Below are 16354 nucleotides of genomic sequence, written 5' to 3'. Positions count from 1 at the left end.
TCGCTTATATCCCCATCGAGTGTGACCTAACTTGATAGCCTAGCTTTTATCTCAAATATTTTTCTACGAATTAGGTATTACTTATTATTATTCGAGCATTAAAAATATTACCAGGAACTTTCCTTGGGCATAATATATCCATACTAATCCATATAATCATATAATAATAATAATAATGTGAGCCTATATGCGTCCCACCGCTGGGCACAGGCCTCCTCTCATGCGCGAGAGGGCTTGAGCTATAGTCCCCACGCTAGCCCAATGCGGATTGGGGACTTCACATACACCTTTGAATTTCTTCGCAGATGTATGCAGGTTTCCTCACGATGTTTTCCTTCACCGAAAAGCTAGTGCTAAATATCAAATGATATTTCGCACATAAGTTCCGAAAAACTCATTGGTACGAGCCAGGATTTGAACCCGCGACCTCCAGATTAAAAGTCGGACGTCATATCCACTCGGCCACCACAGCTTAATCAATAATCCATAAATCTCTTGTCTGTCTGTTACCTCTTCACGCTTAAACCGCCCGCGTCTAGCGACCTTCACTAAAGCACAGGGCGGACACGCCATACATCAAAAATCATTTGCGTTTATAGTGTGCGCGGCACGTCTCTACACGCTTCATTGTGTATGTGTGAGCAAGTCGCTTTACTGAGAGGACGCCAGAAGTCCGCCAGATTCATGTCGCAAACAGTCGCGGGACGAGGTAATGCGAGTCGGGGCGGGGCGGTGCGTGGCCGTTCTGTATGATAATACTATTACTTATTCTGTGACCAAAGGGTGTTTTGGCCGAAGGGTGTCAAGTTCCGGCGGTTAGTTCCGCGACAGCGGGTTGCGAAATGCATTGCATCCATAGTGTGTGTTTATAGTTTTTAAGATATGTGATTTATCGGACTATTTCTGTCACAAATTGTATCATACAAAATGTAGTATTATTTTCAATCGAAAGATAAAATTTGAGTGGGTATTTTTTGAGACATTGTCAGGTAAATTACAAAAAAATAAGTTTTGTCCCTATTCACCCCGGATGGCGGTATTTACCTATGGGTCAATAGTTGCCTGAAAATAAAGATTTTTCATCAACATTACCTTATGTAAGTATTCGGATTATTTATTCCGCATCATTGTGGTGACCGCGTAACATTTGCCATTGTCAACCATTGTACAAAATATTATTCAATCGAATACAACAACCATAAGATACATAACCAACAGTCATAAGATGGCGTAAAGTGTTTTTATTCTTCAGTCTCAATTACATTGTAATTACACTAATTACATTGTATTAATGAGCATTCGCCTCAGGTGACCAGGATATCGGGAACCCTAAACAAATTGCTGCCCCAAGTCGGAAACATCTAACACAGTTGCACCATCCCACTAACCCGGGGACCCCGGGGTTAACCCGTTAAACCGTGAACCCAGTGTCAAATTGTACTGGTAACCATGGCAACTCCAGGTTAAACTGGTTAACCCCGGGTTAGTGGGATGGTGCAATTGGTGCAAGTGGCGCTTATTGATGAATTGTGACATTTGCTTGCAATGGAAGGACTCTAAGCTATTTCGTACTCGAAGTTATGTAGGTACTAAACGTGAATTTAGGTTACGTATTCTTACTTATAAACAGCATTCTAAATATGTTAGCGAATTGAATTTAGGTTACGTATTCTTACTTATAAACTGCATTCTAAATATGTTAGCGGATTGAATTTAGGTTACGTAGGGTAACAGCACCAGTGACCAGCCAGGTACCAGTAGTCAGCCGTTTGAGTCGTTTATTGGTCATAAATATCTGGTATATTCGTTTAAACAAATCGCGAGTACTCAAATAGGAGCTTTGATTCCTTATTGGTTAATACGTCACACGACAGGTGCGGTGAGGGAACGGGGGGAAGAAATATACTCGTTCATAGAGGTGCTGTTTGTCGACGAGTGCAATAGTGTCATGTCCGCCATATTTTTTACTGCACGTGGTGTTCTCTTAACAGGCAAGAAAAACTATGTTTTAATGTTAAAAGTTATTGTTTTTGTTAATGATTGGTTTATTTATTAGTTTATCTATTAAATTGCATTATATTTGAATGAAAATATCAATATTTCACTTATAAATTGAGGGGGCTGGCCACTGGATAACACTTTTTTCCAAAGAATCCAGTGCCCAGCCCCCCCCCCCCCGGCTGACCTTTGGGTTATTCGTTTATTTTATTATTTTCGAGCCAATGCGACCGTTAGGACCGTTAAATTTACATTTTCAAATTTAGTTAGGCATGCCCTAGTCAATTTAAAGTAAAACCCAGTAGTCAGCCGCATTTGAAATAACGTTTTAATGCGGCTGAGCACTGGGTTTCGCGGATCCAGTACTCAGCCATTGACCCTGCTTGGTACGTCGCCGTCAAAAATATGTCCACATTTTAAAACCCTATCTCATTGAAATAAGGTTCAAAAGTGTATACATATTTTTGACGTTAACTATACATAACTATCATTTTGTTTTTTCCTGGTCGGTATACTCGGTATATGACTTTGTTTATTAATGATAATTAGATCTGCATAGACTCTATCAATTATTTTTACCGAATACCTACTAGGAACATAATTATATATTACCTGATTTACCTCGTTAATTTTTGACGGATTAATTATTAGAAAATAAATATTGCGATTCTTAGTTTGCAAGAATAGTGTTAGTTAATTAAGTACCTATGGCCAACAAATTTTGTGTCATAAGAATTGTATGTACCTACCTATAAGATTTTTTTTTATTAAATAAATAAACAAGTAGGTAAGTAATACATATATGGAAAAAAAATATAAACTAAATTTAAAAACTACAACTAACTACAATAACTAAAATTATAAATAAAAAATAGATATTATTTTAACATCGTTGATTTTGATATACTTATGCAAAAAATTCTAAACTAAAATTAAAAACTACAACTAACTACAATAACGATAACAATAATTATAAAGAAAAAATAAATATTATAATATCGTTGATTTTGTTATAAATATTAGTGATTTTAATCTAATTATTATAAATAGTTTATAGGCTGAGTACTGGGTACACAGAGGCTGCTTACTGGATTTTGGAGGCTGACTACTGGAGAAAAGTGCCACTTTTTGTTTAAACTTAATTAGAGATATTATAAAGATGATTGTTATATTTTTAAATATTTTGTTTTAAAACTATGATAAACAATTGATCTAACCATGTTATTTGTTTAATTATCCGACTAATCCTGTAGAAATGCCGACCGTTCAAACTTAAAAAAGTCGTTATAAGGCTGACTACTGGTGCCTTTACCCTATTCTTACTTATAAACAGCATTCTAAATATGTTAGCGGCTTGAATTTAGGTTAGGTATTCTTACTAAAAACCGATTAATCATTTATTTACAAACAAGATAAATACAGTGTATTACTAAAAGAAATTAAAAACTAGCTTAAATCTAAAATAGGCCCTTGAGGCATTGTACCAAGGATGCTGGCGACATTTCCTCGCTGTATCGCAATGCTGATACGTTGTGCGAGGTAGCCGCCAGCTCTTCGGTCACCAGTTACGTCAACCAGACGCTTCGCGATTTCTGCGAACAACTTATTCTTACTTATAAACAGCATTCTAAATATGTTAGCGGATTGAATTTAGGTTACGTATTCTTACTTATAAACAGCATTCTAAATATGTTAGCGGATTGAATTTAGGTTACGTATTCTTACTTATAAACAGCATTCTAAATATGTTAGCGGATAGGCCAGACAGTCTTTTATAAAGACATTGGATGTCCGCACTAATAAACCCCCATTCTGGGGATGTTTATTATTTAAATTAACCCCGTACTGGCCGTACTGCAAGTAAAACTAATTAATTAATTTTGAACTTTAATAGCAGTCAATAGAGTTGAATATTATATCCGCCATAAATGGCTTCGTATGCGGTAAAGGGTTAAAATAAAAATAAGTAAAAATAATTACCTGTACCTATATTTCTAGTGTAGTATGTAAGTACAATTAACCTAGTTTATATGTAGCCGAGTAATAAATATGGAATTGCCTGAATAAAGAAATTATTTATTATTTATTTCTTATAAAACAGCTAAAAAGATGTTGTCTCTGTAAGCGATAATAATTACCTGTAATAAGAATTTAAATTCTGCACGACAATATAATTTACCGCACAAAAACCAGTATTCAATGATCTCTGATTACGCATAGTTATTTTGGATCTGGAGTTCAACTTATACTAGACGACGGTGTTTTGTTAATAAGGATGCGTGGGATAATTTCACTTGAAATACAATACACAATAGTTACGTTATAATGAGCATTGTTTACATATTAACAGAATTGATGGGATCTACTCTGATTGTACAAATCATAAAAGCTGTATTTAAGTTGGTACTTGCACTACTTACAAGCTGAAGCTTGTTACGTATGTAGGTACGTGGGATTAAAAAAAAAAATACTGGCAACAAATCTTAAGAAAACAATGTATAATAAAATAACTAGGTGCAAAGCTTTTAGAATGTAAAAAATATATATAATAAAAAAGTCGACACAATGTGTTACACTCTCAATATGTAACATTGCTAAATAAAATTTACAGTTATTATCAAGTATCAATGAATGTTATCATGATGCTGACGTAACGGCAAATAGTACCAAGATAAAGCTAACCAGTAATTTCGTCATGTCTGTCACCCGGCTCGTTGGTCTAGGGGTATGATTTTCGCTTAGGGTGCGAGAGGTCCCGGGTTCAAATCCCGGACGAGCCCAATTCACTTTTTGTTTTTAAATTAGTTGACAATTAGCTTTTGTTTTGTTTTTCCCGTTTGTATTTTTAGTAAATATTATGTTTATCATTTTCTTAACTATTTTCTTGACTGAGTCGGTCGACTCAGTATCGCCATGCAAGGAAAAGTTTGCGTGTAAATTACATATTTACAAAATAAATTGATATAATAATAATTACAAATTAAATACTCTTGATACGCGGTTATTTTAAATTAAGTACCTAGGTATATCCACAAGCACTGTGGAATCGTCAGTTTACAATCATCATCTTTCGCAGCGCCACCTATCGGAGTTCGGACGTAACTATTCATATAATGCATTTCTTGTAATTAAATATAGATGGTGCTGATGTACTTTGCGTGTAAACATAAAAGTTTAGTATATGAGTATAATTTATATACTACATATGTATTATAGTTAGAAGATTTAGACCAAGCATAGTCTGCAACGATTGTGATACCATATGCAGTGCAGGTGTTATTTATATACGTCAAGTCATAGAATTATGACGTTTAAAATAAAATAACACTTGCACTGCGTGTGCTATCAAAATCGTACAGACTTATCTTGGTGTGAGTCTATAATATAATGTAGGTACTAGTTTAAATGTACCACTCAATTTTTTGCGTAATAACAATATATTCTATCTAGTAGACGATAATGGACTAGTTAGTATTTCTTATACCTACAATTTTCTTTTAAATTTTTACAATCTTATTGTGAAAATCTTATTATTTTTGATCTGGACTTAAATAGGTATAACAATTCTATAATTTAAAATATGTTTAATTTTGTAGGTATTTTTTCTGGTTTTATATTTTTATGTTTGTAAATAATAAATTAAAATTATCACATTTTAAAATTAGTAATAATAGTAAGATGATAATATGGGGCATTATCTATGAAAAGGGACCTTATTGTCGATGGCGCTTACGCCGCACAGCATCGCGCGGCATTGTATTTATATCGGAGCATCGTTAATAATGGCGTAAGCACCATCGACAATAAGGTCCCTTTTCATAGATAACGTCACATATATGTATTCGTTTTAGACTATTCATAAGTTTAGTGCTTGTTGCTAGGCCTACAGTGAGCAGCAGAAGTTACCTACTAAGCGGGCTAGGTGTTCAAAATGATCTTGGAGCGACTTTATTGTTAAGATAAAAGTTTAGCAACTTCTGCTGCTGACTGTACATGAATAAAGAATACTTATTTTGAATCTTGAAATCAGTCATAGTCGTAGTACCTATGTTTTACATTTGAAATACTTATAATACATGTTATAGCTTTTTATTAATTGGGTAAATAAGAAACTTTAAGAAGTTTGCAGATGATTGTAAAGGGCATGCACTTTGATTGGACTTGAACATGTAGGTACAGGTACTTTTCCATTATATATTCAAGTGATATCCAACCTTATATCAATATAAATAAGACCTATAGTGATGTGAGTGTTTTCGTCGCTGTGTTTATCAATGTAGGTACCTCTTATGTCTTAAGAATAAGAATAACAATAAGGTTTTTATTGTCCACTGTGTATACATATAGATGATCTTACAAATAAATGGTATCAAGAGCTGCCCTTTGCGAACATACAATACAATTCTTAAAACTACTTATAAACTAAGTATACATTAACTAAATTATTTACAGTTCGTTGTCACATGAATCGTCAAAAAATTCTTTAAGATTGTAATACACCTTCCTTATGTACCTAATACCAAAGATATATGTGACTCCGTATAAGATAAGTAAAGTCTATGGAAAAAACATGCCTCGGAAATCAAGAAAAAATTATACTCGTATAGATGGCGCCACACCTTTGGCCTACAGTCATCTAGATGGCGTTGGCGACACGGTTTGATATTTAACAAGTTTAACATATATCAGTGAAAGAACATGGGTCAAAGTCAATCGTTCTAAAAAATGAAGGATAAAAAATAATTATATATATCTCGATATGCCCGAGTTTACGATCTACCACCAACATATATATATGGTACATTTTTTGATGTTCCTATATATTTTCATTTTTAATGCTGTGTCGATAGATGGCAGTAAATTTACTGTGGTCTGTGACTACAACATTTACTATGACAGTAACTCTCTATCCACTCTATTCTCTTTGCTAATACCTAATTTGTTTAAAAATAAATAAGATAAATGTTAGGCTATCTAGTTAGGTCATATTGCAGTTGCATATAAGCGAAATTCGCAGAGACATTAAGTACTTATGTTTCGACTATTCAACGGAACTGGTAAGGAAAATTTTATATTTATGTATATTTTTTTAGTAACTATTTTATTTTATTTGGTTCTATTGGTTGTTTATTTGGGGCGCGTAATACTTAGGCGCTATTATTTAATGAAAACCTCATACTAAATTACCCCGTTTTCTGATGTAGACGGTAAAAACTTTTTTTGTGATATTTCTCTATCTCTCTATATTTTCTAATGTTACTGAACCAAGTTAATGGAACTATGTACCTATTATAAAATGTGCGGCCCTAAGTAATTTTAAATCTATTTACAGAAATCTAGGTATACTTACTACTTAGGTAGGTAGGTAGGTAGGTACGAGGGTGGATCAAAAAGTACCCGTGTTAGAAATGAAGAGGCATATTTTTTTAACTTTATATATTTTATTTTTTAACGTAATCTCTTCCTAGGTCCTTACACTTTTTTTAACGTTCCGCGGCCACTTATTTAACTAGGTACTCCAAAAAAATAATTTGTTAAAAGTCTCAAAAAATTCAAAAATACGCTTCTGTCTCGCGGCGACAACTTCCTCGTATGACCAGAATTTCTTACCCCCGAGCCATGTATTTCGTAATTTTAAACAGAAAAAAGGCGCAGGAAGCTAGACCCGGTGAGCAAGGTGGGCATAGCAGCAAGCGACAAAATCTGTAAGAATGCGCTGGTGAGTTGTTGTGGTGAAACAACACTGTCTTCATTGCCAATGGGGCCGTGTCTCCTTTATTTTTTTATTGAAATGGTCCAATTATTATTATTATTATGATTATTTATTCAGGTAATTACAACACAATATCTAAACTTAATTACAAAAGTATCGGTAAACCAGTAAGGTTTGTCTCGATACTCCATCCGCGGTAGATTTTATACAACAATAGAATATCTTTTAACTTAAGAAACTACCTACTTACATTCATAACATGCTCAACTTAATCTATCATTTAAATTACAACAACCGACACCACTGCACTGAGCGCTAAATAAATAACATTTTTCCTTATCCTATTGTTCTGCCGACCGGCCGCTCTGGCCGGACAGGACTGCACTCGCCTGGGCACAGGCTGCTCCAATTTTGTTTGAGTGTTTAATTATCTTATTACGTACCTATAGTTAATTAATAACCCTACCAATGATTTCAAATTTTGTAGTTTAATATTTGAAATTAATTACTATTATTACTTATACAGTGTGTAAGTCTAATACGGGCAATAAATTAAACCAGATATAGAATTTACCCGTCTTATCATTAATTAAAATGTTTTTTTAAGTTACACTTAATTATGACCCCGTGATTAATTTTTTCCACATGTACCGAGCAGCAATGTACTGCAAACATTAAGAAACAGAAGATGACATGACATTACTAGATACGAGCTTTTTATAGTAACTGCCAACAAGCGTTGACAGTTACTTTAAAAAGCTCGTATCCCGTAACTTGTGTGGTGTATTACATTGCGGGCCGAATTATTTTGTATGGTTAAAATTTTCAATGCATTTCTAAGTAAAATCTATCTCAATATACTTTTTAGGTCCTATGCTAACCACCGTTTAAATATTCGCCCGTATTGGATTTACACACTGTATAATAATATAAATACCTATAAGCAATAACTCACTGTAGTACTGCACGGTGATATTTTTCCAGCTGATAGGACCTTTTTCGCCTTCTTCGGGTCAGATTTATCCGAAAAAATCCATCGTTTTGACTGCCACTTGGCCTCAGGTGTATAATAATGGATCCAAGTTTGATCAACGGTAACGACACGACGCAAAAACTCTTGCCAATATCGCTCACACAAGTCCAAACACTCCTTCAACATTAGCAGAAGTATCGCCAGTAAGTATCCATTTTATAGGGTTCCGTAGCCAAATGGCAAAAAACGGAACCCTTATAGATTCGTCATGTCTGTCTGTCTGTCTGTCCGTCTGTCCGTCTGTCTGTCCGTCCGTATGTCACAGCCACTTTTCTCCGAAACTATAAGAACTATACTGTTGAAACTTGGTAAGTAGATGTATTCTGTAAACCGCATTAAGATTTTCACACAAAAATAGAAAAAAAACAATAAATTTTTGGGGTTCCCCATACTTCGAACTGAAACTCAAAAATTTTTTTTTCATCAAACCCATACGTGTGGGATATCTATGGATAGGTCTTCAAAAATGATATTGAGGTTTCTAATATCATTTTTTCTAAACTGAATAGTTTGCGCGAGAGACACTTCCAAAGTGGTAAAATGTGTGTCCCCCCCCCTGTAACTTCTAAAATAAGAGAATGATAAAACTAAAAAAAGTATATGATGTACATTACCATGTAAACTTCCACCGAAAATTGGTTTGAACGAGATCTAGTAAGTAGTTTTTTTTATACGTCATAAATCGCCTAAATACGGAACCCTTCATGGGCGAGTCCGACTCGCACTTGGCCGCTTTTTTTTTCATCCGTGAGCAATCGCGGCAGCCATCGGGCGGACCGTTTTTTTATGTGTAATTTGTCGTGTATTATATTAATTGCTGTTCCAAACGACACCCCTATAGCCTCTGCTAATTTGTGCACTTTGGTACAACGATCGATGAACATCAGGTTTTTGACCTCTTCGACTACTTCTTTGGTAACCACGTTTGCAGGTAGTCGTGGGCGTTTCTCATAAACACAACCTCGTTTAAATTAATTATACCAATATCTTACGGTTGTCATATACGGCGAAAGAACTCAATAGACCAATAGACCTCAATAGACCATTTAACTTAGCTTTTAAATGGTTTGTTTTTTCATCCAAAAATAAGAACCAAATTACGGAACGATACCTACTGCTCTTTTTCCATTTAGCATGTGAAACACAGACAGGTCTCACGAAATTTGCCACCTAAGAAAAACTAAACCTCAGATACCTGTCAGTTTTCATATTTTAATTTGAAAATGGCAAAACTACACAACGGTAATACCAAATTTCCTAAGCAATGCCATCTATCATCAAACACGGACCTATTTGACCCACCCTCGTATGCTTGAGATGAACTCAGCGATTACTTTTTATATTACCTATGTAATAAAAAAAAATAAAATGTAAAAACATGATATCTGCGGTCCCGAGCACGCACATCCATCTCGCTCACGCTTACTCTCAGTGAGACTGAGAGAATAACACGAACCCACAGAACATATTAAAGAGGTTAGAACGGCTATCGCGCGTAGTTAGTATCGGAACCGATGTCGCCGCTCGTTCCTCTCCACATTTCCACATTTCTCGCGCAACGGTAGTAAAAACTTGTGTGCCTGGTGAATGGATACGCCTCCTTTAGACAGATTTGATGTCTGGCTTCTTAATCTGAACCTTATTGTGGCGCAAAACGCATGTTTACGTTTTTCGGTCAGCGCGGGCGAGTACTAGCATGCGAGCGTTTGCTCATAACCGGCGGCGACACGTACCCTGCTCGCATCGCCATTCTACTTGTTCTGTGAACCTACTGGACCTTAAAAAATTATTTTTGTCCAATATTTCTACCCAACAAATAAACAAAAGAAGCTCACGATTCCTTATTTATTCCTTATTTTCCAGTCTCCAAAATGAAGTTCGCAATCCTCGCCGCCCTCGTCGCCCTGGCCGTCGCCGCGCCTCCCACCGAAGACGAGCTGCTCATCGTCACCAAGAAGTTCTATCCCGACTCCTTCGCCGTCTACACCGGCCACCACGACATCGTCGATATCGTCATACCCTTCAACGAGATCAACTACTCCGAGGACAGCGACGAACAGACTGACGAAACTAAACTCACCATCTTCTTCGTCGAAGCTGATGTTAAAGACGATGGAACTTACGACTACAAAGGCTTGTACAGCTACAAGAACGGCGTAACCAAGAAGGTGCTTGAGAACGGACAGTGCACCACTTTCGCTAAGAAGAAGATCGTCTACTTCGGCGCTAGCGACGGCATCTACAAGTACAATGAACAAGACCAGACTGCGACCAAATATGGCACCGTTACTGAGAGCATCATCAGAATGGCTGTTGATATCGCACACGCTCACGTATATTACTTAACTTCAGACTACGTTATGTACAAATATGATGAAGATGAGAAAATGGCCACTAAACTTGAAGCAGTTAAGGATGTTAGAGACATGGTTATCGACTGGGACGGTATCATGTTCTTTTATGACGGCAACCACCAGTTCTACACTTACAACGGCCAGCGTGTCCTTAAAATCGAGGGTCTCCCCGCTCATCCCGCTAAAGTAGCACTCGTCAGGCCTCCAGTTATGGTCAACCAGGTTTACGCCGTTATTGATGGCCGTCTTTATGAGCTGGAAGTGAACGGTACCAGCCAGAGGGGGGCTATTAAGTTCCAGGCTCAACCGACCGCCTTTGCCCCTGACACTATTCTGTACCAATATTACGCGTATAAGCAGAAGATTTACTTCTACAACTTGGCTACTGTATTCGCTGACTTGAGCCTTGAAGAACTGAATAAGTTCTTCGAACATAAGCAGGAACAGATCAACGCTTTCAAGACCACGAAGCTTACTAGCCGTCTGTAATCGGTTTCGACTGAATAAAGTTATGTTTTTTTTTTACATTTGTATCACTTGTGTATTTGTGTAAGTCAATCGGTCCTCGCTAGAAATACGGGCGGCCGGTTGCTCTTTGTCGGATAGAAGTCATAAAGTATGTGATGTGTCTAGTAGGTAAAATAAAGTTGTGTTAACATTTATTTTTCGTTCTTTGTTGTCGTCACTTGATTGTAATCACCCCCTTTTTCACCCCCTTAAGAGGTGAGTTCTGGTATAAAAAGTATCCTATGTCGAATGCACCAATCAGCGTGAGCGAACTTTAAGGTCGTATCAATAAGATCAAAACCACAGAACAAGTAGAATGGCGATGCGAGCAGGGTACGTGTCGCCGCCGGTTATGAGCAAACGCTCGCATGCTAGTTACTCGCCCGCGCTGACCGAAAAACGTAAACATGCCTTTTGCGCCACAATAACGTTCAGATTAAGAAGCCAGACATCAAATTTGTCTAAAGGAGGCGTATATCCATTCACCAGGCACACAAGTTTTTACTACCGTTGCGCGAGAAATGTGGAAATGTGGAGAGGAACGAGCGGCGACACCGGTTCCGATACTAACTGCGCGCGATAGCCGTTCTAATAAACCGTAACAGGTTGTTAAACTGAATCGGGCTCCGGAGAGCCTTCCGGGAACCACGTTCGACGTGTTGCCTCTCTGTCGCACTTGTAGACTCGTATGTAAGTGTGACGGGGAGGCAACATCTCAAACGTGGTTCGCGATAGGTCCTCTGGTTATGGCTATGGCCTTGGCCCTCGTGTACAAAGGTTTGGAGAACCCTATTAAATTTTTCTAATCAAGTGTAAGGTCGAAATACCGACTAATGTTCGACTATTTTCGTATAATATAGCGTATTGTTTTGTCATAGTTTAATTAACTTAACAACTGAAGGTTTGCTCATTCCCGTGACATTGTTTCTTAAGTAGTTTAATGACAAACACAACTGAAATAGATCTTAGATTTATATCGACCGGGATATGAAACGTGATTATAGTACCTTTTTGTATTGTTTTCGAGCTCCCGATATTTCGACGCAGTTACATGCCTCTATTCATATCACGGTCGATATAAGTCTAGTGAAACTAACCGTGAATCATTCAAAACTAAAATAGATTATTCAGCTGATTAATTAAGTACAGTCAGCATTAAAAGAAGCGGATCAGGCGGCCTAGCTAAGCTAAGGTGACAATCGCTATCGCTTCGCCATCGAATCGCTTTGTGTCTCTTTATCACTCTTCCATATTAGTGCGACAGTGACAGTTGCGTTTCGATCGCTACGGAGCGTAAGCGATTGGCACGTTGGCTACGCGGCCAGCCCTAGTCGCATTTTTATCGTTTATCACCATGCCTGTCACGTTCTAACAAGTATGGAAGTACGAAAGTGACGGGCATAGTGATAGTCGATAAAAATGGAACCGTGCTAAGCCCGCAGACTACACGTCAAAAGTATCATCCATTCTCCAATAGTTTAACAAAAACAGATAGGTACATAATTATAAGGAAGTATCTAAGTGTATCTTATTATTTGAACGCGAACTGTTGAGATATATCTCTATTTGGAAAGTAATTCCAGGGTTGCAGATATTTTTGGGGCGTTGTTTCATCCACTACTATTGATGCTGACTGTACCTACCTACCTGATGACACTGATTAAGGACCAGTAGGTTCGTGTTCTTCTCTCCCAGTACATTTCATTATGTACCAGTCACATAAACTTCTATTAATTGTGATCATTTATTTTAATCATTTAATATTTTTAGTTGTATAACTATACAGGGTCGCCCGTTTAGATCGGTCAGTATGGGAAAGTCTGAAACTATAAGACATACGAAGATCTGTTCTTAGGACCCATGTCATCGATTTTAATAACAAGAAAAACTGCATTCATACATTAAAAAAACATGTACTTACTCAAAATAATAAAAAGGCGGTGGTCATTTCGAATACTTGTTAAAACTAGCAAAAAGCAGAGCTTTGTAAGGGCTCGCGGAGTTTTTCTACCTAAACGTACCGGACCGCGACTTTGATCCAGTCCGAGGCTTGTTCCATGTTCAATCGAGTGGGTAAGTAATAAGTCCGTTAAGGACGCAGCTATAAGTGAGAGCAAGAAAGAAATATACCTACGAATTGGCCCTCGGTCGCTGTCCGGTACGCCTGTCTGATACAACTTTTACTTTGTCCATTAAAAACGTGTCCAGACGACAAAATCAAATTGCCAATATCATCCACACGTAATATACAATTTCATAAGCCCTTATTACATCCTACACGGTCGCCCAGTACTTCTTGTAAGGAAGCCAACTGGCTTTTCTTTTCTGGCAATGTTGGGTCAGCGAGCCAATGTCCTTGAATTTATTTATGCGTCCACACCACACAATTGAGCGTAAAACTATCCCGTTTGGACACCTACTGGCGGTAATCATGCTGCTCCGCACATAAACTTATGTATAATTTGCTCTCTTAAGTGCTCATCAAGACGAGTGAGATGACCAAAACAGCGTGTGCCTATGTTGCAACAAACGTGAGTTCCATTAAATACTGCCAGGGTTCAGCTACAGCTATATCGTGAGTATCTCCTAAGTGCTCAAAAAGACGAGTCGGATGACCAAAACAGAGTGAGCCTATATTGTATAAAACCCGAGCTCTACTAGGTACCTACTGCCAGAGTTCAGCATCAGCTACCTTGGGTACTACTCTACCAAGTGATCATCATGACGAGTCGGATGTCCAAAACAGCGTGTGTCTATGTTGCACCAAACCCGAGTTCCACTAGGTACTGCCAGGGTTCAGCATCAGCTCTATCTTGGGTACTACTCTCCTAAGTGCTCATCAAGACGAGTCGGATGTCCAAAACATCGTGTGCCTATATTGCAAACGTGAGTTCCACTAAATACTGCCAGGGTTCAGCTACAGCTCTATTTTGGGTATCTCCCAAGTGCTCAAAAAAACGAGTCGGATGACCAAAACAGCGTTTGCCTATGTTGCACCAAACCTGACTTCCAATAGGTACTGCCAGGGTTCAGCATCAGCTCTATCTTGGGTATTGCTCTCCCAAGTGCTCGTTCTGACGAGTCGGATGTCCAAAACAGCGTGTATCTATGTTGCACCAAACCTGAGTTCCAGTAGGTACAGCCAGGGTTTAGCTTCAGCTCATCAGCTCTATCTTGGGTACTGCTCTCCCAAATGCCCATTAAGACGTGTCGGATGACTAAAACAGCGTTTGCCTATGTTGCACCAAACCTGAATTCCACTAGGTACAGCCAGGGTTCAGCATCAGCTCTATCTTGGGTACTACTCTCATAAGTGCTCATCAAGACGAGTCCGATGACCAAAACAGCGTGTGCATATGTTGTATTAAACTCGAGCTCCACTAGGTACTGCCAGGGTTCAGCATCAGCTATCTTGGGTACTGCTCTACCAAGTTACCATCATGACGAGTCGGATGTCCAACCCAGTGTATGTCTATGTTGCACCAAACCTGAGTTCCGCTAGGTACAGCCAGGGATCAGCATCAGCTCTATCGTACTGCTCTCCCAAGTGCTCATCAAGACGTGTCGAATTACAACATGACTGATCAGTTCATCGGCGTCACAGAACAGAACATACGAGTAAATTGACCTCCGCAGTGAATATGTCGTAGTCCGATCGTATAATCCGCCGTATTACATTACGGCTAGCCGTTTTCAAAAACAGGAGCGTTTTGAAATGCGGCGGTTCGACGATTAGGCGGATTGTCATTGCGATACGTTCTTCAATAATCGGCCTACGTGTAGCCGCATCGTATCTACTATTTAGATTGTAGAGTGACCAGTTCTTTCGGTCGCCTACTACGTAACCGGAGTTTGACAATGTTTGCAATTTAATTTATTTTTGCTATGGTCCCACCGCACTACATGTTTCTTTTCCAAAACATTTACGTCACAACTTAAATAGACGGAGCCCCGCAAATGCGGGTCTCCTATTTCTGGGCGGTTTGCCCTTCGGGCATCTGAAGCTACCTAACGAACCTAACCTACTTACCTACCTACGCTTTTTTCCCTAAAGTGTAATGTTTTCACGGACGTGTCACTAAATCAATAGGTAGGTAGGTTAGGTTCGTTAGATAGCTTCAGATGCCAGAAGGGCAAACCGCTCAGAAATGGGAGCCCCGCGAGGCCGGGCTCCATCTAGTTAAGTTGCGAAGGAAATGTTTTTTGAAAAGAAACAGTTCGACGAACTCCAGATTTGATGGACACCCCAGCGTTTTTCATAGTTTGTTGTTGTTATGTCAGGCAGCGCCACGAGTGTTAAAAATGGGAACTAAAAACTGTCAAAGCGGCGGCTAATGACTCGCTGTATTACATTACGGCTAGCCGTGTTGAAGAACGTACTTATGGCGCCGAATACATTCCGGCGGATTCTCATTCAGCCGCATTCAATCCGGCTAATAGTTAAACCGCCGCATTTCAAAACGCCCCTGTTTTTGAAAACGGCTAGCCGTAATGTAATACGGCGGATTATACGATCCGACTGCGACAAATATACAGCAAGATTATTGTTCCAGTATTTAGAGAAACTTAATTGCTAAATTGGGAATCAAACCGAGCGAAGCGAAATGGGTCTGAATCCAAAATTTTAACCCTTTTTAGGGTTCCGTACCCAAAGGGTAAAAAACGCGACCCTATTACTAAGACTTCGCTGTCCGTCCGTCCATCCGTCCGTCCGTCCATCCGTCCGTCTGTCACCATGCTGTATCTCAT

At 38.4% G+C, this 16354-nt stretch overlaps 1 protein-coding gene and 1 non-coding gene across 2 annotated transcripts; both read left to right on the top strand.

Annotated features, from left to right (window-relative positions):
- The first annotated feature begins 4706 nt into the window (after positions 1 to 4706).
- Positions 4707 to 4778, top strand: Trnap-agg (transfer RNA proline (anticodon AGG)). Its single transcript has one exon. It is a non-coding gene; the product is annotated as a tRNA-Pro (tRNA).
- A 2273-nt stretch (positions 4779 to 7051) lies between these two features.
- LOC134658632 (uncharacterized) lies at positions 7052 to 11587 on the top strand. The gene is made up of 2 exons (XM_063514284.1): positions 7052 to 7055; positions 10608 to 11587. The coding sequence occupies exon 2, from the start codon at positions 10616 to 10618 to the stop codon at positions 11585 to 11587; it is 972 nt and encodes a 323-aa protein (XP_063370354.1). The 5' UTR covers positions 7052 to 7055; positions 10608 to 10615.
- The last annotated feature ends 4767 nt before the right edge of the window (positions 11588 to 16354 follow it).

Source organism: Cydia amplana, chromosome 23 (assembly GCF_948474715.1).
Source record: "Cydia amplana chromosome 23, ilCydAmpl1.1, whole genome shotgun sequence".
NCBI lineage: Eukaryota > Metazoa > Arthropoda > Insecta > Lepidoptera > Tortricidae > Cydia > Cydia amplana.
This window is presented reverse-complemented; position numbering and strand designations above follow the sequence as displayed.

Excerpts from the sequence above, each read along its gene's own strand:
- LOC134658632 (XM_063514284.1), top strand. The coding sequence starts at position 10,616 with ATGAAGTTCGCAATCCTCGCCGCCCTCGTCGCCCTGGCCGTCGCCGCG.